The sequence below is a fragment of the Malus sylvestris genome, chromosome 3 (assembly GCF_916048215.2).
Source record: "Malus sylvestris chromosome 3, drMalSylv7.2, whole genome shotgun sequence".
Classification (NCBI taxonomy): Eukaryota; Viridiplantae; Streptophyta; class Magnoliopsida; order Rosales; family Rosaceae; genus Malus; species Malus sylvestris.
Genome location: NC_062262.1, coordinates 33,807,528 through 33,829,235, shown reverse-complemented (window position 1 = coordinate 33,829,235; position 21,708 = coordinate 33,807,528). Strand labels below are relative to the sequence as shown.

General features: G+C 42.0%; 4 protein-coding genes and 1 long non-coding RNA gene across 6 annotated transcripts; 2 read left to right on the top strand and 3 right to left on the bottom strand.

The window, feature by feature from the left end:
* The first annotated feature begins 564 nt into the window (after positions 1-564).
* On the top strand, positions 565-2,597 carry LOC126615627 (uncharacterized). Its single transcript, XM_050283483.1, has 2 exons — positions 565-1,461; positions 2,062-2,597. The coding sequence occupies exons 1-2, from the start codon at positions 622-624 to the stop codon at positions 2,470-2,472; spliced, it is 1,251 nt and encodes a 416-aa protein (XP_050139440.1). The 5' UTR covers positions 565-621; the 3' UTR covers positions 2,473-2,597.
* On the top strand, positions 1,468-1,846 carry LOC126615635 (uncharacterized). The gene is made up of 2 exons (XR_007620876.1): positions 1,468-1,657; positions 1,779-1,846. It is a non-coding gene; the product is annotated as an uncharacterized LOC126615635 (long non-coding RNA).
* A 203-nt stretch (positions 2,598-2,800) lies between the features above and the next one.
* On the bottom strand, positions 2,801-5,178 carry LOC126615629 (COMPASS-like H3K4 histone methylase component WDR5B). Its single transcript, XM_050283486.1, has 2 exons — positions 4,467-5,178; positions 2,801-3,578 (listed from the first exon to the last, which is right to left on the bottom strand). Exons 1-2 carry the CDS (start codon positions 5,124-5,126, stop codon positions 3,294-3,296), a joined length of 945 nt encoding a protein of 314 aa, XP_050139443.1. The 5' UTR covers positions 5,127-5,178; the 3' UTR covers positions 2,801-3,293.
* Positions 5,179-5,594: 416 nt separating this feature from the next.
* Positions 5,595-9,854, bottom strand: LOC126615625 (F-box protein SKIP17-like). Its single transcript, XM_050283482.1, has 13 exons — positions 9,458-9,854; positions 8,587-8,762; positions 8,185-8,379; positions 7,991-8,101; positions 7,827-7,912; positions 7,628-7,749; positions 7,353-7,417; positions 7,204-7,276; positions 7,015-7,077; positions 6,853-6,917; positions 6,654-6,728; positions 6,234-6,508; positions 5,595-5,958 (listed from the first exon to the last, which is right to left on the bottom strand). The coding sequence occupies exons 1-12, from the start codon at positions 9,782-9,784 to the stop codon at positions 6,286-6,288; spliced, it is 1,581 nt and encodes a 526-aa protein (XP_050139439.1). The 5' UTR covers positions 9,785-9,854; the 3' UTR covers positions 5,595-5,958; positions 6,234-6,285.
* Positions 9,855-18,931: 9,077 nt separating this feature from the next.
* Positions 18,932-20,814, bottom strand: LOC126615628 (uncharacterized). Of its 2 annotated transcripts, XM_050283484.1 has the most exons (3): positions 20,520-20,814; positions 19,498-20,373; positions 18,932-19,373 (listed from the first exon to the last, which is right to left on the bottom strand). In XM_050283484.1, exons 2-3 carry the CDS (start codon positions 20,152-20,154, stop codon positions 19,077-19,079), a joined length of 954 nt encoding a protein of 317 aa, XP_050139441.1. In that variant the 5' UTR covers positions 20,155-20,373; positions 20,520-20,814; the 3' UTR covers positions 18,932-19,076. The 2 variants fall into 2 exon arrangements, with proteins under 2 accessions (XP_050139441.1, XP_050139442.1); XM_050283485.1 differs by having other exon boundaries at positions 19,498-20,814.
* Positions 20,815-21,708: the final 894 nt, after the last annotated feature.

Here is a 21,708-nt window from a genome sequence, read left to right as displayed (position 1 = left end):
AGTTAACGGGTCATCCGAACCCACCCCGTTAAGCTAATGGGTCACCCGAACCCGACCCGTTAAGCTAACGGGTCACCCGTTTCACCCGTTAACACCCGTTAACAATTATTATTATTTTTTTTTTGCATAAAGTTTATTTTTTGTTCTTAAGACTTTATTAAAATTACTAAAATATCCTCAACTAACGGGTGATAACGGGTGTTAACGGGTCCTAACGGGTCTAACGGGTTGACCCAAAGTGACCCGTTATTTAACGGGTTGTTAACGGGTTCACCCGTTAACGACCCGACCCGTTAAGCATCCACCCAAATACAAATATTAACGGGTTGGGTCGGGTCGGGTTAACGGGTTGGATCCAAAATGCCAGGCCTAACCGGAGTACTCCATAATCGGAATTCAATTCCACATTCTCATTCCGATTACGGATACGTAAACACGCCATTAGTTTATGTCTCATTCATGCAATTTCATCATTAAGTTATTTTAGACCCGAACCGAAAACCCAAATCGCGCTCCGTTAACCCGCACCACAAAATACATATCCTTTTTGCGATCTATTTAATTCAGGAAAATCAAATCATCATTATCTTCCCAAAATCCGAAACCCGTTCAAAACCCTAGATGGACCTGCTGAAGGCAGAAATCGCCAAGAAACGGCAGAGACTCGAAGAAGACACCGGCGGCAAGCGATTCTTCAAGCGCTCCGAGATCGAGCAGAAGCAAATCCAGAAGCTTCGGGAGCAAGAGAAGCGCGAATTAGAAGCCAAAGCCCAGCGCCAAGCCGCCGCCTCCAACTCCGCCTCCGCAAGCGGCTCTTCCGCCGCTAAATCAAACTCCAATTCCGCCGCAGCCTCATCCTCCGGCACCACATCCTCCAACGCTGCTGCGTCTAAGTCGCTAACCGATGAGCAGAACATCGACAAGATGAACCTTCCGAAACAGGAGGTCGTCCGCCGGCTCCGGTTCCTCAAGCAGCCCATCACTCTCTTTGGCGAGGATGATGATGCCCGGCTCGACCGGCTCAAGTACGTGCTGAAGGCCGGGTTGTTCGAGGTCGACAGTGACATGACGGAAGGGCAGACGAACGATTTCCTTCGCGATATTGCAGAGCTGAGGAAGCGGCAGAAGTCGGGGCTTGTGAGCAAGCGGCAGAAGACGGAGGTTGATGGCGGTGTGGAAGATGGTGAGGGCGGGGTCCGGGAAGACGATTTGAGCGCAGATGGGTGCTCGAGCGGCGTCGATGCTGATAAGGATTTGAAGCGAATGAAGACGAATTTCGAGGAGCTGTGTGATGAAGATAAGATCTTGGTGTTCTTCAAGAAGCTGTTGAATGAATGGAACCAGGAGCTGCGTGAGATGCCGGATGCGGAGAGGAGAACTGCTAAGGGGAAGTCCATGGTTGCTACATTCAAGCAGTGCGCACGCTACTTGCATCCTCTTTTCAAGTTCTGTAGGAAGAAGGTACAGTGATTATTGCTTTCGGTGTCCTCATTCGGTTTCGATTATGTTGTTTTTGTTAATGATCAATCGCATTGTGTTCAACTTATATGCATTGTGCAAAAACGTAATCAGTTCAATGATCAATCGCATTGTGTTCAACTTATATACATTGTGCGAAAAAGAACTCGGAAATAGAAAGCTGAAACTATGCTTTTAGGTGACACTTATATGCATTGTGCGAAAACGTAATCAGTTCAATGATCAATCGCATTGTGTTCAACTTATATACATTGTGTGAAAAAGAACTCGGAAATAGAAAGCCGAAACTATGCTTTTAGGTGTAAATTCCTTATATGGTTGATCTTAGAAGTTGGAAATTAAAACCCAGTTCTTTCTTATTGTACAATTCTCTTTCAAGTATTACTTTTTTGAGAATCGTATCGACTTGATAAAGAGTTGGGGAAAGAATTCGAAGGAATGCTCTTCGGTGTATATTTTTCAAACAATTGAGCTTAGAATGTAAAACCCTGTGCTTTTTTCTTGTTGTACCCTTTGGATTGTATAGTTTTAGTTCACTTGATTTTTAGATGTATAATTCGACCGTCGTATTTTGATTTGTAGATCCTTCAAGATGATATTCGCATAGCATTGATGGTGGTGGTTCGGTGCTGCATGAAGCGAGACTACCTAGCTGCAATGGACCAGTACATCAAGCTGGCTATCGGGAATGCACCGTGGCCAATTGGTGTCACTATGGTTGGCATCCACGAACGTTCAGCTCGCGAGAAGATCTACACCAACAGTGTGGCTCATATCATGAATGACGAGACGACTCGGAAATACTTGCAGTCAATCAAGAGATTGATGACCTTCTGCCAACGACGCTACCCAGCCATGCCTTCAAAAGCTGTGGAGTTCAACAGCTTGGCTAATGGTAGCGACTTGCAGTCTCTGCTAGCATCGGAGGAGAGGGCGGCCGCCAGCGGAAATCAAGCCTCAGACGAAAGGCTTCTGCTAATGCCAGCTCCATAGAAGAGCTGGTCATGTATAGGACGAGAATGATCTGTTTGTGTGTTTTTTTTCAATGCACAATCAAACCGAAACTATGTTATGAAGTTAGCTCGTATCTTTTATTCAATCGAAATCGTTATTCGATATTCGTCGGGAGAGATTGTCACTACTACCGAGTGCAGAAGCAGCCATCTACCACCAACACTACCACTCCAGTCAGTGTAATTGTCCATGGCTGACACCTAGAACACAAGAAACTTACATATTAGATGAACCAGAAAACCTTGTTTGATCTCTTCGAATCCTTTCGAAAGTGTTTTTAAAATGACCTCCAAGTGTTTTTCAGACATCCATAACTGCTTATGATAGCATTTGCATAAAAGCACTTGGTAGTGTTTTTCCAAACAAGTGATGACTTTTAACAAAAGCTCGTATGAGTAGAAGTACTTTCTAGGAAGCATTTCGAAACAGACGCTTAACTGGATGACCTGAAACTCAATTCTAACAGAGTCCACAAGCTAAGACGAACACAAGGCAAACCTAACCGAACCAAACCAAACAAACCGATTCAAAACAGAAAAAACCTTATTTAGAGCAAGCAACAGGAAAATAGGGAAGACCCAGGAAAGGGTGAAAGCTCATCGGGATGGCTTGGTGTCCCAAACGGAGTCGTATTCAAGAGAAAGGTAGTTCATGTAGCCATCCATGTCTTCCCCAACTCCGTCTTCGTATATGTCACTATTTCTGTGGTATACACTATTTCTGTGGATGGCTGGATTTGTGTGTGGTTCATAAAAATAGTGCATCACATACACACGTATATGTCACTTTGATTTATATTTTTAAGTATCTTGAACCCAAATCTTGATGGTTTTATCCAGAGACGCAGAGGCAATCTTGTTCTCCTGATGATGGCAGGAAACAGCGATGACGGTGTCCGTATGGCCTTCAAGTTTCTGAACCATAGTTCTCGGCTGGAGATCCCATAAGTAGACGCAGTGATCCTCCGACCCGCTCACAATGTATTTGCCATTTGTCACAGAAAATGTAGATGTTATGCAATACACTTTGTTAACATGACCTGTATAGATCTTCAGAAACTTCCCCGCAGCGTAGTTTGACAGCCTCTGCACCCAGAAACGAAAATTGGAATTCACATTTCAATTAACCAGAATTACAGAAACAGTCCTACATTAGTCGCTGATATTTAACGGGATTCACAAGTTATACACAACTACTGAGTCTGTGCTTAAATCAAGAACTAGAAACGAGATGTCAAAAAGCAACACACAAATCGGCCAGCAACATGATGCACCTTCTTCTTCTCTTGCGATTTTTCTAGGGTACGAACAAGTAACAAGTACAAACACCTACAAATGATGAATCAAATAGGTGCATTATACCCATTCAATAGGCCAAACATACCACTCTCAATTGGCCACGGTGATTCGGTGAATGTCAAAAGGCAAAACTCAAATCGGTCAGCAACATGATGCACCTAGTTTCTTCTATTGCGATTTTTCTAGGGTATGAACAACCAAATAAGTACGAACGCCTAAAAATGACGTTAAAAGAGGTGCACTATACCCATTCAATGTGCCAAACATGCCACTCAATCGGCCATGACAATGGCCAATTGAGGATGGTATTTCCAGGTGTTTGTGTTTTCGTACTTTCTTCGGACCCTTCTCTCAGACTTACCAATTACACTGCTAATCAACTCAGACACACAAACAAATTGCCCTACCCGAATGAATCATGGCAGTTTAATGACAGTATTTCCAGGTGTTCGTATTGAGTATGTTTTCGTGCTTCCATCTTAAATTTTTTTCAGAATTACCAGTGACATTCATTGCTAATCAGCTCAGACACACAAACAAATGGCTACCCAATTCAAACCGCATGCATATGAACATCAAAAATCACAACTTTCATGCACCCACAAAAGAAAAACCCCAACTTTTCAACAGCGAATCAGAACAAAAACGAAGGGAAAATGCAGATGGAATTCTTACGAGGGTGTCGTTGAGAGTGGCGACGAGTATGAACTTGCCATTAGGCGAGAACTTGGCGAAGGAGACGGAGGCTGATTTATCGTCAATCAGCGTCTTCAGCAGAGTCCCCGACTCGGTGTCCCAAATCTTACAGGACCCGTCGTGGCTGGCGGAGACGACAATCGAACCGTCGCGATTGAAGCTCACGGAGGTCAGAGGCATCGAGTGAGCCCGGATAGCGTGGAGGCACTTCCCGGTCTTGACCTCCCAAATACGCATCGTTTCGTCGAAAGAGCCGGAGACGATGAGGTGGGACTGGGGATTGAAATTGACGCAGAAGACGCGGTCGGAGTGGCCGCGGAGGGTCTTGACGCACTCGCCGGAGGGGGAGCGGGCGTCCCAGATACGGAGGGTCCGATCATCGGAGGCGGAGCAGATGTAGTGGGAGTCGGAAGACCAGGCAAGGTCGGAGATGCCTTCGGAGTGGCCGAAAAGGCGGCGGAAAAGGGTTAGGGTGGAGGCGGACCAGAGGATTACGGTCTTGTCGAGGGACGCCGAGGCCAGAAGGGTGCCGTCGTTGGAGTATTTGACGCAGGCGACGGGGCCTTCGTGCCCGCGGAGGGTCTTGAGGTGGCGGTAGGGCCTGTAAGGCGATGCTTGGCCACTGCCACTGCTTGCCATCGCCTTCTTTGGCACCACAATTTCACCAGCCCCACAGCCGAAGACGGGGTAAGATTTTAATCTCTTCAAATCACAATCATGTGACAATCACGTGACATCCACTATTTTATTCGTATTCTTGGGTGTATTCAAAATATAAATTAGTAAAATAATACGACGTGAATTTATTCTAATTATCTACTTTATTGTATTTTACTTTGCCCTTTGTTCCGATTGCTCATAAAAAAAATTACTCTTGAAATACAAGTAATGTGTTAAATATTCTCATTGTTCCCTTCTCTAGGTCACTCACTCGATGACCAAGGAAATCAGGTCGCTTATAATGATCCATTTATTTTCTACCCCGATATAAAATCAAAGAGTGAGTGACCATGAATTCCTTGATCATCGGGTGGCCGAGGAACATTTCCGACAAACACAAATTGTGGGGATGAAGAAAGACAACTAAAATCATGAGAACCAATAAAATTAGTTTGAGAGATTTGTTTTCTTTTGATGAATAGCGGAGAGATCTTTTAACAATCAAGTACAAAACGAACTCATGACCAACTCGTAGGCTTACATATACAGAGAACAAAGAAATGACAAAACAGCATACTTCAAGCGCCATTTTACTCGTCTACTGGAAAATACGCCGCCGAGAAAAGAAAGAGCCGACCAGGGAGCTTCGCATACGAAACTGAATCTCGGTTCGGCCACATAAGGTTGTTAGATGGACGAGGACGATCATGGCGGCACACCTACCGTCCACGAGTCGTATTTTTCGATCATGGTTAAACTGCATCTGGTATAGGGCTTCAAAAATTACGCTTCGTAGGCACAAAAGGGCACTCTGTTGGAGAAAGCAGAAAGCAAGAGCTATCAGTAATGCAAACCTTTAACATATTGGCATACATCTTGTAACTATGTCGGTGGTTCGTTGATTTGTTTTGAACTATCTCATATCCTAATTATACGTGGGATTTTAGATGATTCATGTAGAGAGACAATCATCAGATCTATTTATCTTACTCTAATTTGCTAAATGTGTAAAACAATCCCAAAAAAGATCACTCTGCAACTGCACTTCTTATTTTGCATATGTGAGAGAGGGAGAAAGAGACGTACATGATGCATTTGGTGGCCAGAGAGTTCAATCATTGCCATGCTTGGTTTTGTCCTACACGGCCACGTAGTCCACCTCGTCTGAGCTTTCATCATAAATTACATAACCAACATCTCGAGCATCCTCGTTGCCACTACCATGATCGCTATTGTAACTGCTCTCAGAAAAACTCACAAACATTGAACCATCAGATAAAGGACTGCTCATCTGCGATGCCGATGGCAGACTGATATCACTATATGGCTCACTGTCAAACATTGGGTCCATGTCAGGGTAACTGCAAAACCATTCAGAACCAGAGACGACTATGATAAGGCAATTTTCAAGGACTTACTAATTCTAAATTTGGAAAAAGAAAATTAAAAGAGAAGAACAGAAAGTTGAAGTTCCATTGAAATACAACGGTTGAAGAATAAGCAAACCTTCCTTCTGGTGGAAGCTCAGCCAGCAGACAGAGATTAGGCCTTTCTTCTAACACCCGATTCAAGGGAATGGTGCTGCGACAAAATTGACCCAAAAAAATCACTATTAAATATCTGTGTGACACAATACGAACCAAAGATCAAATCCCTCCGTAAGTAAGGTGGCGGTTTAAGAGATGGGAAAGCTCTATTCCATTACCTTAAGGTGTGGCATCTCTGAATCCAGTCATCCTCAGATGCCAAACCTTCTCTGTTAGATATATCCTGTTTGAGGCAACAGGAAAGTAAGCATCACTCTGAGCCCTACAACTTTATATTCAAGCTTACACAACAAGAAGATGATGATATTTTATACACCCACAAGATGTCTAAGGAACTTGAAATCCCCAGCAAGAACAGCTGTCAACAACCGAGTCGCCTCCACCTTCAAAATTACAATTTAGGTTTCAGAAAGAGAGAGAGAGAAAGAGAGGGGGCATAAATGTAGAGGCACAGTATGAAGTGCTCAACTTTTTTTGTATAAAAAAGTTGATTAAAAAAAAGTGCTCACCATTTTGAGATGCATGCAATCGCGTAGAATCAAGACTTCCAGCAGATTCCCACCTGTGCTGCTTCCAAGGTTCCTGAAAAATATGAAGTTTCATTAATTCTATGATACAGAAACTTAATAAAAAGTCACCTCTATTAAAGATAACTGACCTTAAAAATGATCCGGTGATCGAGTAGGAAGTCGAAAAATCAACATACTTTAATTTCTTAAATCCCTGAACAAGTACCCAGATATTAGATTCCAGTCTGACAGAACGCAGTTATTTCACCAAAAAATTGTTGTAAAATGTATTACTCCTCCCAGTCCTTTACTGAATGTGTAATAACTCATGTAGCAATTCTATCTACATATTGTTAGAAATCTACTATAACACAAAACAATATAAGACTCGAGGGTATTTTTTCTTAAAATTCCCGAGACATACCTTAAGAAGTATACGAACTTTATAATCATGTAACTTAAACCCTCTGAGGGCCAATGATGTTAGATGAGGGCAATTGTTCACCAGATCAACACAAGTTGGTGATTTCAAACTGTCATCTCTACCTGAGATTTGTCAAACATGAGTAAGAAAATATTTTATGAGAACATTAGGTGGGGTTCCTCATGAAGAAGTGCAATACCTGATTTTGAAGATTCAAAGAACAGACGCTCTATTGATTGACAGTTTGCACTCACTGACAGCAGTGTTTGCCTCAATTCAACGTGACTGAAGATTGCACAAAATCAAGAATCTCGTAGTGTAATCCAACAAACAAGAATGCAAAACATCAAAAACTGAACTTACAGGCCAACAATCTCCAAATCAACAAGAAATGGGCAAGCACCTAGTGCCCCAGAGAGTGACGTATTATCCATTCTTTCAATATTGTAAAGGTGCAACCTTCTCAGAAGAATCCTTACAACAAGCAAAAGAAAGTATAAGATAAACAAGTAAGTCACCCGAACAAAATTTTCCAAAGTCTTAAAATTCAAGCATACCCTGGAGCACCATTGTTCGCGCCTAAAGGGCTTAAACAGGACCTACTAAGAATCGATGACTCCTTTCCTTGTCGGGATCTCTTATCATTCCATGAAAAGTTGGATACATCTACAGAATTCCTGATGGTATAAACTAATGGTTGACAAGATCCAATTGGCGTAGTTGGGCCTGGAACTACCCCAAGCTTAAGAGACCTGAATATTCAATTGCACATAAGAGGGGAAAATTTTATAAAAATGAGACTATCATGTGCTAGTGCAACATCAAATTAGCGTTAAAATGAGGAAGCATAAAGTACGAAATTAGAACTGTAAACTACAGAGATTCAAAGTTTTCACTTGACACAAATGCATGAGTAGACTCTTAAGATTGAAAGTTTTTGTTGGGTCAAAAACTCTTACTGGAGAGATTTCCCTGCTCGGTGAATCATTGTGGAAACTACCGCATTGTTAACTTTTGGGACAACTGTTGTCAAGTCAATATTGGCGTAGCAAGAGGAATCCATGGCACACTTATTAAACATTGAACAAGTAGCAGCAGCATAGCATAGGCTTTGTGTATCAAGCATGGAAAAGACCTGCATGTCAGCATACCCTCAGATAATGTATGCATTTCCTATCTAAATTCCAACAAATAAAGTAGTTCTGGCATGCAAAAAGTTGGAGCTAAGGCCATTTCTGGATGAGGGATTTGCAAGTAGAAGTGTATTTGGGCCAGATCAGTTATAAATGAACTAGAAACGTCAGATAGCGGTTTTGAAATGCATTACATGATCATTACAAGTACATAAAGAAGGGATTTTAACATGACTCATTTCATCCCTATTAGTGTATTGTAAGATGTATCTACTCATTTCTAATCCCCCCATCTAATATTTTGTAGTGCATTTCTAACTAATTAAGCCTAAATCCCTCATCCGAACATAACCTACAGATTGATATATAAACAGAATAAATGAGAAAAAAAGGGCCTCGAGGCCAATGCAAATGATAATTTCGGTTTCGATTTGATGGGGCACACACTAATCACTAATAATTGCGTATGAATTATGGAATCAAATCAATAATATCAGTGATCAGGCAATTAAACACAACCCACCAATGCAAATCAACCAAAATGCAACTATCAAATCTTCAATTTCACATGCCCCAAAACGAAAATCAATAAAACAATACAGCTTTCCTATTCAAATCGATCGCCAAAATCCGATCAAATTACGCAATCAACCCGCCGGATTCGCATTCAATTCATCTCGATTACGATTCTGCGTACCTTGATAGTGAGGTCCGGAGGGAGAACCCAGGCGAGCGAGTTGTGCTTGGAGGCGCGCTTCCTGGCGGAGCGCTTGGCGGCCTCGAGGAGGACGGAGCCCAATTGGAGGGCGCGATCGATGAGCTTGGTCTGATCGGCGTCGGAGGCCCGTGACTCGAGGAGGCGCTCGAAGGAGAGGTCGATGGCGAAGGGCGGGGAGTCGGAGAACTCGAGAAATGTGTCGAGGAGGCGGTCACGATCGAGCTGGTTGAGGTTTGGGGTTCTAGGGTTTTGGGAGGGGCAGGGTCGCTTCGCCATGGATGACGGGCTGTGCAGCAGGGTATCCATAGCGGGTGGTTTATCGAAGCCGAAGTGGTTTTTTGAGGTGGGAGATACGGAGTGGGCGTGGTTTGATGACACGTGTTTGTATTTGCGTGAGTTTGGAAGGTTTTATGGACTTGGATTGTCCCTCCGCATGCCACCTTTCTCATTCCCTCTCATATTCTTATATCTTATATTCTTATATTCTGTTATCATATTTAAATCACGTCAATATTTTATATTAATTTTTTTATAAAAATAATAAGATAAAAAGTAATAAGAATATAAAATATTGACGTGGCTTAACCGTGACCACAAAAATAAAAAGACATGAGAGGGTATGAGATGGAGATGACAGACAATCCAAGTCCAAGTTTTTTGCCCGGTGAGGTTATCGGAGCCCCCATATACGACATGGGTGCAACATAACTGCACCAAATGCTTTTGTTCTTTTCCTTTTTCATCTCTAGATTCACTCCCATCAATCATTCTAATATCAAAAATATTTTACATCAGGTCGATTTCATACTGTTACGTAAAAGATTTAAAATATATGACAATGGACGATTATTTTAAAATATTTAAGGTATTGTTTACTTATTTGAAACAGTCAAAAATTTTGAATAAAAAAAGTAAGAACAAAGGAGAATTAGATCAACTAAACATGCTTGGAGTTAAGAATTGTAGTAATTCAAATTGCGTCCGGTTATAGTGCAAATTTTGCTTCATGAAATAAAAGAACCATGCAGTCACATGTAGAACAAAGAATCATGCCATCAGTTGCCAAATTGAACAGAAAACCTTTATAATTAACTAGTATATGGGCACACACAAAGTGTGTGAGAAAATTTTTTATTTTTGTTTTTCAAATAGAATGAGAGAGGAAGTGAGTGATAGAGAATGTAGGAGTGGGAAGTTTTTTTTTTTTTTTTTAATTAAAGATATGTTAGGATCGCATGTAGGTGTGTGAACACGGAAAATTCCTGAAACGAAAGAGACAAGAACAACGCGCACAAACAAATATTTGTATTTGATGATTTTGGGTTACAATCTCTCTTATTTTGATCCTCTGATTTGATCTCCGTAAGGTGTGTATTTGTGGATGTGTGATTGATCCAAAGGGTCGTTGGGCTTGATCTAAGGATGAACGTTCTTCAAGGGCCGTGGACTTGATCTTGAAGGTGGATTTGAGCGGATCTTCAAAGGGGCTTTTGGGCTTGATCTTTGAAGAACAGTGATGAACGGATCTCCAAGGGCTTTTGGGCTTGATATTGAAGAACAATGATGAACGGATCTTCAAGGGCTTTTGGGCTTTATCTTGAAGAACGGTTGGATGTGTGGATTTGTCGACGTTGTTGATCCAAAGGGCCGTTGGGGCTTGATCTTGGATGAACGGATGATGAACGATGGTGCTTTCTTCAATGGCCGTCGGGGCTTGATCTTGGAAGGGTGGATGATTGTTGATCCAAAGGGTCGTTGGGGCTTGATCTTGGAAGAACGATGAACGATGAACGAAGAACACTTTCTTCAAGGGCCGTCAGGGCTTGATCTTGAATTGGTGGATAATTGTTGATCCAAAGGGCCGTTGGGGCTTGATCTTAGGATGAACGATGAACGAAGAACGCTTTCTTGATTCTTCGGGAACCTGGATGCTTGCGAGCTTCGGAGTTTCAGAGTTTCAAGAGTTTTGCCTAATGATTTTGGTTCCTCCTCCCTCAAATGAATGAAATGGGCTTGTATTTATAGAATTTTCCAATGCCTAATTTTGAATATAATATCCCAGATGAAATAAGTCGTTTCTGCCAGGTGTTGACACGTGTCCTATTTGATGACTTTTCCAACTCATTTCAATTTTCGTTGAGTCACATGCTACGTGTAAAATTTACGTAATACATGAGCGTTGACACTTTGATTTATCGGTCAACATTTATTTACCGAAATTTTGATGTCTACAAATGCCCCCACTTCAAGGCACGTCGTATACATGTGCTTGTCACGTGTAGGAGATGCGTTTTGAAGTCCCTTACTGTAGATGTCGATCCAAGGGCCGTCGAGGCTTGATCTTGAATTGGGCTGGAGATTTCTTCAAGGGCCGTTGAGGCTTAATCTTGAATTGGGCTTGAGATTTCTTCAAGGGCTGTTGAGGCTTGTTCTTGAACTTTCGTTTGAAATTTCTTCAAGGGCTGTTGAGGCTTGTTCTTGAACTTTTATTTGAAATTTCTTCAAGGGTCGTCGAGGCTTGATCTTGAAGGTTGAAATTGGACCACAAGGAGCTTCATGTGGTAGATGATTTTTGGCTTTGGTAGTGGGTGAATCGGCACGTATTTTGTTGCGCTTGTTGACTTTCCACAGCTTTGATCTTGAACTGGGTTGAAGGATTTTCTGGATTCCTCCAATTGTTGATTTTCCACAGCTTATTCTTGAACTAGGTTTTGATTCAAGGGTGGTAGGCACTTAATCTTGAATCGGACTTATGATTTCTTCCAGGGCCGTCGAGGCTTGATTTTGAATTTGGCTGGAAGCTTCTTCAAGGGCCGTTGAGGCTTGATTCTTGAAGGCTGACTCGAACACATGGCAAGCAGGCACGAGGTGAAGGTGACGACTTGTTGCTTTGTTCAATCTTTCTAATTCACACCTGAGCAATTTGGTCAACGGTATAATCTTCAAGATTGATGGGCTCTTCTTCCAGTTAGTGACTTGGTCTTTAAGGATTTGATTCAAGGGTGGTGAATCGGCACGTGCAGCCCACAACGCCTAGTAAGTCGACCTAAGAATTTGAGGGTCAAAACGAGTTCACCGTCCTCAGGCTGATGCGGCATCTTCTCAAGTTCTTCATCTCAGACTCTTTCTGCTGAGTTGACTGTGCATGCTGCATTCTTCTTTGCTTCTTTCTTCAGGCAGATGTGGCAGCTTCTCGAGTTCCTCAGTTCGGACTCCTTCTGCTGAGTTGACCGTGCAGATCGCATTCTTCTCTACTTGTTCCTTCTGCACCTTGTCTCCACATGCTGCAAGGTATCATTTTCACTTGCCTTATCTGTCCTCCAGGCAGATGTGGCAGCTTCTTTGAAAGTACAGCAGCAGTGGAAGGCGAGTACTCGAGAGCAGTGCTAGGTAGGCAATCAGGGGAGGGTTCCAAGCAGTCGGTTCCTTACCCGAGTTTGAGTGGAAGTTCCGACATATTGTTTTCTTTATCCTTGTCTTTGTAGATAGGAACAAGGACAAAGGAAAGGACAGGGAGAGTGCATGATATGAGATACTCTTGCTTTCTACCCTGGTGATATGAGATACTTTTGCTTTAGAGTCATTGGCTTGCAGAGGTACCCCAAGGAATAAGGAACACTGAATGACTCGAGAGGTTTCGTTGGGAAAGCATTTTTTGAGATGAAGAAAGGCTCTGTATGTCTGCCTTGCTATGGAAGGTGAAGGTGGACAGTTATAGGAGGTCCCTTAATACCTGTAGAGGTACTATTCTTTCACTCGTGTCGGCAACCAATGCGTGATTGATCAGTATGGCTTCACGTGCTTTCTTCTTTATCAGAAATCTTCGACAAATTGTCCGTAATTTTCGTCAAGCTGAGTGTGTATGTGATAGGTGTTGACGAGGCTGAAAAAGACTGGCGCCTCTTCGATATCTGGGATCGGCGCTTCGACAAATTGCCCGTGATTTCCGCAAAGCTGAGTTTGTGCGTGACGGGTGCTGACGAGGCTGAAAAAGACTGGCGCCTCTTCGATATCTGGGATTGGCGCTTTAACAAATTGCCCGTGATTTCCGCAAAGCTGAGTTTGTGTGTGACGGGTGCTAACGCGTCTGGAAAAGCAAGATGCTTCTCCGATTTCTGAGCTTGCCTCTTCGATTTTTGAATCGACATTTTCGAACTCCGAGCTCACCTCTTCGATCTCTGAAATCCCGTCGAGTGCCGATTTTTTTTATAGAGGTATGCAGTTCGTTTCAAAGCACACTTGAATTTTTGCTTGTAGAAACTCCCTTCTTGCACTTCTAAGGTCTTGATTTGTCCGACCTCTTCTTTCTTCAACACCTTTGAAAATGTCTGGACCCTCCGACCGTCGTTTTGATTTGAACCTTGATGAAGAGGTAGTCCCGTCTTCTCCAGATAACATATGGCGCCCATCCTTCATATCCCCTACTGGTCCTCTTACCGTTGGGGATTCGGTGATGAAGAATGATATGACCGCTGCGGTGGTGGCCCGGAACCTTGTCACCCCCAAAGATAACAGACTACTTTCCAGGCGGTTTGATGAGTTAGCTGTTAAGGAGTCTCTGGTTCTTAGTGTGCAGTGTGCGGGTTCTGTGTCCAACATGGCCCAACGCCTATTTGCTCGAACCCGTCAAGTTGAATCGTTGGCGGCTGAAGTGATGAGTCTCAAATAGGAGATTAGGGGGCTCAAGCATGAGAATAAACAGTTGCACAAGCTCGCACACAACTATGCCACAAACATGAAGAGGAAAATTGACCAGATGCAGGAATCTGATGGTCAGATTTTACTTGATCATCGGAGGTTTGTGGGTTTGTTCCAACAACATTTGCCTTCGTCTTCTGGGGCTGTACCGCGTAGTGAAGCTCCGAATGATCAACCTTTAGCTCCTCTTCTTCCTGGAGTTCCGCCGAGTGGTGAGGCTTCAAACAGTCAACCTCCAGCGCCTCTCATTTCTGGAGCTCTGCCGAGTGGTGAGGCGGCACCTGATCGTCCTTGAAGATCCCCTCTTGTAAATTTGATTTGATTTGATTTTTTTTTTTTAAGGTATGTATAATGCAAATTTATGCAAAATTTCCAGAAAAATAAATAAAATGGACTTTATTTCTCTCAATGCAATTTTTTTTTTGCTATATATATATATATTATGTACACACACACACACATATATATATAGATATATATATATATCTATATATATTATTTCTTTTTCTTTTGGCGCTGTACAACCATCCCTTTTTTTTCTTTTGTTTTTTTTTTCTCTTTTTTTCTTTTGTCACATGGTGCCAGACGCACCAAAGATCAATTTTTTTTTATAATTTATTATATATATATATATATTTATTATTATTATTATTATATAAATATATTTTGCCTTTAATTATGGTGCCAGATGCACCACCACCCTTTTTTTTTTTCTGTATAAATTTGGGTGATGGGTAGAGGAATTTCTGCAGGGAGCGGAGCTCGAGTTTGAGGAAGAGCTTCTCGGCCAGCTAGTCGTTTGACAGCGGTCTTTGAAGTTGTTGGCAGCTGCGAGGCAAGAGACGGAGGAGGTGGAGGTGACCAGGGCAGCTGTGACGGACAGAGACGCCATGGCAGGACCTCGAGGAGTTTTAAGATACTGGTGCAATTTCTTAGGAGTGACTTGAGTCCATCCTTCAACTTTGCTTGTCTTGGAGGATGCCCCCAGCGGTTGAGGTGAAAACCTTGAGTCGGAAGAGCCAGAAGTGAAGGTGGTATAGTTTGACTTCACCACATCGTCAAGATCTAGCTCGATAATTCCTTTCTGAGCCAGCTTCATGATGAGATCTTTCAGGACGAAACATTTTTCTGTCGGATGACTGATGAAGCGGTGGAATTTACAGTACCTTGGACTGTCAGTGCGATTCATCTCTTCTGGCCGTTTGCACTCAGGCAAACTAATCACCTTCTTTTCCAGCAAGTCTTCTAACATGGCAACCACATCAGAGTCGGGGAATGGATAAGTTTTCTCCTCAAGCTCCTTCAAAGTGCGTCTACGCATCTCTTGATCACGAAAGCCTTCGGCTTGAATCGCCTTGCCTCATGTAGGGATTTTGACGGGAGCTGTGTTGACTGTCATTGCTTCTTTGGTGGATTTCCACGCAGTCTTCTCCAACTTTGGCCCAAGAACTTTGTCGTTCTTGTAATCGGCGATCGGTTCTTTCTTCCCATGATGGGCAATGCTCAACTCCATGTCATGGGCGCGGGTGGCTAGCTCTTTGAAGGTCTGTGGTTTGATGCCTTGAAGGATGTATTGCAAACCCCATTGCATGCCTTGGATGCACATCTCGATTGAAGAGGTTTCCGAGAGCCTGTCTTTACAGTCGAGGCTTAGAGCGCGCCACATGTTGATGTAGTCAATGACTGACTCGTCCTTCCACTGCTTTGTGCTCGTTAGCTCTAGCATGCTCACAGTGCGGCGGGTGCTGTAGAAGCGGTTGAGGAATTCCCTTTCCAACTGTTCCCAGCTGTTGATGGACTCAGGCTCTAGGTCCGTGTACCACTCAAAGGCGTTTCCTTTCAGCGAGCGCACAAACTACTTGGCGAGGTAGTCTCCCTCCGTCCCCGCGTTGTTGCAAGTTTCGACGAAATGTGCAACGTGCTGCTTTAGGTTTCCTTTTCCATCAAACTGCATGAACTTTGGTGGTTGATATCCCCTCGGCATCTTTAGGGCATCAATCTTCTTGGAATAGGGCTTCAAGTAGAACAAGAAGGTATGTGAGCTCCCTTCGTACTGTGCCTTGATGGTGTTGGTGACATCTCCTGCAGCTGCTGGATAGAAAGAGATCCCATGAGTGCCGTTGCTTGGTCTGGCTCCGGCTTCCCATCGATTTTCTTCACCGGGGGTTCTTCGTCTCTGCCAGCTCCTCCCTTTAGTGGATCATCCTCTGGGTCGGGTTTATCGCCGTCCTGCGCCTCCAGTCGGTTGACTAGTGCTGCAATTTGCAAGTCTTTTTCTTCCACAGTTCGGGTTAGCCTTGCGATTGCTTCATTCATTTGAGCCAGCTGCTCATCGATTGAAGTTGCTCCAATGGTCATGACTTGCATGGCTGAACTGTCGCTTGAATCGGCATCGGAGAGCATGGATTCGGAGTATTTCCTTGGGCTTTCCCCCCTTGGTGCCCTTAGTGAGGCTAAGGTGATCAAAGGCTCGTGCCTTGGGTGCTTTTGTTCCCTTGGCAGAGTTGATGCAGAGGTGAAAGAGGCGGCAGAAGTAGCTCTTGCCATGCTTCGAGTCGTGATGCCCAAAGTGACACCAGTTGCGACGATGACGCTTTTGTTCTTTACGCCGGTTGCGGGAACAGTTTGAGCCTTCCTTGATGCCATTAATTTTGGAAGTGCGCTTGAATTTCTTGAACGGAGAAAGAGATGAGAGGCAGAGATTGTCCCACTGGGCGTGCCAATTTGTGAACACAGAAAATTCCTGAAACGAAAGAGACAAGAACAACGCGCACAAACAAATATTTGTATTTGATGATTTTGGGTTACAATCTCTCTTATTTTGATCCTCTGATTTGATCTCCGTAGGGTGTGTATTTGTGGATGTGTGATTGATCCAAAGGGCCGTTGGGCTTGATCTAAGGATGAACGTTCTTCAAGGGCCGTGGACTTGATCTTGAAGGTGGATTTGAGCGGATCTTCAAAGGGGCTTTTGGGCTTGATCTTTGAAGAACAGTGATGAACGGATCTCCAAGGGCTTTTGGGCTTGATATTGAAGAACAATGATGAACAGATCTTCAAGGGCTTTTGGGCTTGATCTTGAAGAACGGTTGGATGTGTGGATTTGTCGACGTTGTTGATCCAAAGAGCCGTTGGGGCTTGATCTTGGATGAACGGATGATGAACGATGGTGCTTTCTTCAAGGGCCGTCGGGGCTTGATCTTTGAAGGGTGGATGATTGTTGATCCAAAGGGCCGTTGGGGCTTGATCTTGGAAGAACGATGAACGAATAACACTTTCTTCAAGGGCCGTCGGGGCTTGATCTTGAATTGGTGGATGATTGTTGATCCAAAGGGCCGTTGGGGCTTGATCTTAGGATGAACGATGAACGAAGAACGCTTTCTTGATTCTTCGGGAACCTGGATGCTTGAGAGCTTCGGAGTTTCAGAGCTTCAAGAGTTTTGCCTAATGATTTTGGTTCCTCCTCCCTCAAATGAATGAAATGGGCTTGTATTTATAGAATTTTCCAATGCCTAATTTTGAATATAATATCTCAGATGAAATAAGTCGTTTCTGCCAGGTGTTGACACGTGTCCTATTTGATGACTTTTCCAACTCATTTCAATTTTCGTTGAGTCACATGCTACGTGTAAAATTTACGTAATACATGAGCGTTGACACTTTGATTTATCGGTCAACATTTATTTACCGAAATTTCGATGTCTACAAGGTCAGGCTTTGAAAAAAAAAACAAAATTTGATTATGTGAAATTACATTTCTGCCTCATATTTCTTATTCATGTTCTGTTTTAATTCGAGAGATAAACTGGTAATTTCATAGGGTTTTAGTTTACCGTGAATGTTTTATTAATTAGTAGAGATACACAAAAAATGATTATTCAAAGTAAATGAAAAATAGGTTTGCAGAGAAAAATAAATTCATAAAAAGAAAAAAAAAAAAGTATCCTTGAATATTTAGTAAATTATTTTAGGTCTCCAAAAAATGTGTAAATAAATTGAGTGTGGTGTCCATAGACAAAACTTTGTTGTACAAATAACAAATTTAAAGTTTTTAGTTTAACTTAAAATTTTAAAAGTGTGCAAGAAGCCCAAGATTAAAGGATATTACATGCCGGAAGGCCCAAAATAACTGAGGGGAGCAATATGCAACATGAGTAAACCCAACTTCACCATTATAAGACACTTTAATTCATATATTATAGAAATTAAATATGTTTTAATTTGATTTTAAAACATTATTAAATTTTTTATATAACGATATTTTACTCTAAAGGACTAGAAATGAGCCGGGAAGTCACTGACTAGATATCAAATTCAATATAATACATTACCAGTAAACCGTAACACTAGTTGATAAGGTTGATTATATTCAACACTCACTTTCTTGCATTTGGGCAAACCACATACATAGTTCATAACACACTCTACGTTCTTTCTCAATGGATCACAAACAATGATAAAAAAAATGCTTTAAAAGCAGTGATAGCTTGTCATTCACAAGAATGTGTGCCAAGAACACAGCCTGACACACTAAATGTTATAATACAAGTGGTTTGAATTTTTTTTTTTCAAGTGTCTAACCACTTGTATTATGACATGTAATGTGCCGTGTTCCTGACACATTGAAAAATCCCTCGTCATTCACACATGAGCATATAAGATGTTATGATTAATTAGTTTTCATATTTATACACACTGAATTTTGGTACACCTATTGAAAAATGCATAAATCAATAACGAAAATAAAGAGAATAGTGCAAGAGAAGAAAACGGGAGTGAAAATCACTACCCTTGAATTATGTTGATACAAAATAAGAGAGCAACACAAAAACATAACTTGCATTTCAAGTATATGTAAAACCCCCCCAAAAAAAATAAAAATAAAAATAAAACATAACTTCTATTCATTCTTCCAAGCATGCAAGATCAGTGAAAACCCAAAATCCTGCAACTGGTTATCTCTCAACTCCTGAGAGGAGGATGACCAACTCAACACAGAAGGATCCAGAACTGGCAAACCAGTCCACAACTTCTTGCTTTCATCTGCAGCAACATTGAGGCAAGTTTGGAACATGAAAACTGCATCTCCCATTGAATTCCCAAACAGCCAATTGTGCACATCCCAAAACACCTCAACTCTCATCCCATCTACCACAATTGTGTGATTGCCTCTGAACTTCCAGTTCAACCTCTTGACCTGCATCGGGAAATTCGGTTTAGGTCAATAAATAATTTCATAATTCGGGTTTTTGTAACACGTTACATCATTTGTAACGCATGAAATAGTGTTGATTGACTGAACCCTAATTTTGAGAATGTACCTGCAACACAGTCTTGCTGTCAATGCTGATTACAAGGTATGGCTCATGGAGGCCCCCGGCAGTTTCACACTCAATTTTCACGTCATGGGTTTTGCCCAAATCACAGAACTGTGCCTTTGCTCCATAAAATTTTTTCCCAAAAATGTGCTCTCTTTTCGCTACGAATTCGGCTTTGGATTTGGATTTGGACTTGGAATTGGACTCAGCAGGGCTTTTGAAATCCTCCCTCTTCAAGTCCCCAAGAAACAGAACCATTTCTTGATCAAACATAAGAGCTAGACAAAACTTCTCCAATGGCTCAGGTCCTGAACCAAATTTGGCATTTGTTAAATCCCACAAGATGTCGATTTTCGTAGAGTCCACCTCCAAATTCTTCAACCCTTTCCTCTTGGAGAAAATCCATGGCTTAATCTCAACTCTGCAGAGGCAATGACCGGCTGCATCATCGATTTCGATGGCGAGGCTTTGCCCCATCAGATTCTTGGTCCATGTCACAGTGATCAAACACAATCTGCCCTTTAATTTGCATTGGTAGACGCAGGATACCAAGTTCTGGGCAGTTTTTGTGGCTCTCGACGAGGAAGATGATGACGAAAAATCCGCAATCTGAACCCCATTTTCCCCAAAACAAGAAGGGAAGTCCCTCATCGTAAGCATCAATCAACAAAAAAATGACAACTTGCAGACGTGTGTTATGCCAGTTCGCCAGGTAGCGTGTCTGCTCTTTTGAACGCAGTACAAACTCCCTCCCGGTAAACTAAAGCTGTTTAGAATCTCGCCTTTTGTCGAGTAAACAAAGATGGCTGATTTATTTCTGATTCTTTCGAGTTCTGCCAAGAATTTGAGGTGAAAAGAAAGAATGCAGCCGGCAGAGAACTGGGTTACACAGAAAAAATGACTCCACCAATCAACATGGATGACAAATTATGTTAATCAACCGAGTCTGAATGCATGCAACTTGAGGTGAAAAGAAAGAATGCAGGCAGCAGAAAATTGGGTTGCAAAGAGAAAAGGACACCTACCTCAGAAAATTCAATTTTGATACGAACCTAAGCGCCCATCATTCAAATTTTCCAACTTGCAGCTTCAGAAAGCTTCCATTTTTTCCTCTGGGATTTTGCCTTTTGAGGTCCAGAAAAAGACCCAGGATTTCGATAAGAATTTGAAAAACTGAATTGATAGGGAGAGATGAAGTCACATGGGGAGAGATTAGAGAGAGAGAAAAATGGAAAAAGAAAGGGGGTTTAAAAATTGCAAAAGGGTTTGGATTTTGCTGGGAAAAGGTTGGGATTGCACCAATGACCAAAGCAAAAGGGTCTTTTTCATCCATGGGCAATTGGGCAGTGTTTTCTTTCTTTGTCCATAATTGAAAGAATCATAAATGGGACCCCTACCCTCCTCCCTTTAACTGACTTTATACATGCATTGCATTTTTGGAGCTGAAAATACAAAATTCGGATCTTCGTTGGATTCTTTTTGTGAGAATGTGAATTATATCCGTTCATGTACATTATACGGGTCAGAAATCTTTTTAAATATTTTTATTTAAAATTAAATATAAACAGTACCTGATAAAAACTGATCGTAAGACATACAATGAACGGACACGATTTACGAATCTTCAAGATCCTCACCAAAGGAATCCGGGGAGGATCCTGTTGGGAAAATATAAACAACCGATACGCGAAACGCAAACTTGACTTAGAGTAGCGTGTTCATTTCGTTGTTTCAAGTTTGGAAAACAAACACACCAACACTTGAAACTTTTGTCAGCATGGAGTGTTTTTTTTTTTTTTGGGGGGGGGAGATAAATTCAGCAATGCCTCACAACCTTATGATTTTGTTTTAGTCTGTGTTCACAACTTTCAATTTGGTTACGAATCTCGTAATCTTTAAAAACCTGCCAATTTTCAATCTACCGTATGAAGTATCACACTTTTTTCTTGCTTTCTCCACTAATAGATAAAAATAACTCTTAATTTAACGAAAAAGTTAAGGGATTTGACTATAGAGGGCAAATTGGTTGTCATCTTTGTCAAGTGAGACAAAGAAAGTTTCTTTAGCAAAAATACAACAAAATCAAAAGTTGTTTTGCTAAAGTGAAAAAAAAAAGAAGGAAGAGACAACATACTGCTATATTTACGTGCTTAACTTGATGTGATGAATTAGTTATGCCTAACATTTTAATTATTTGGTTTCAATTTGTTGTCA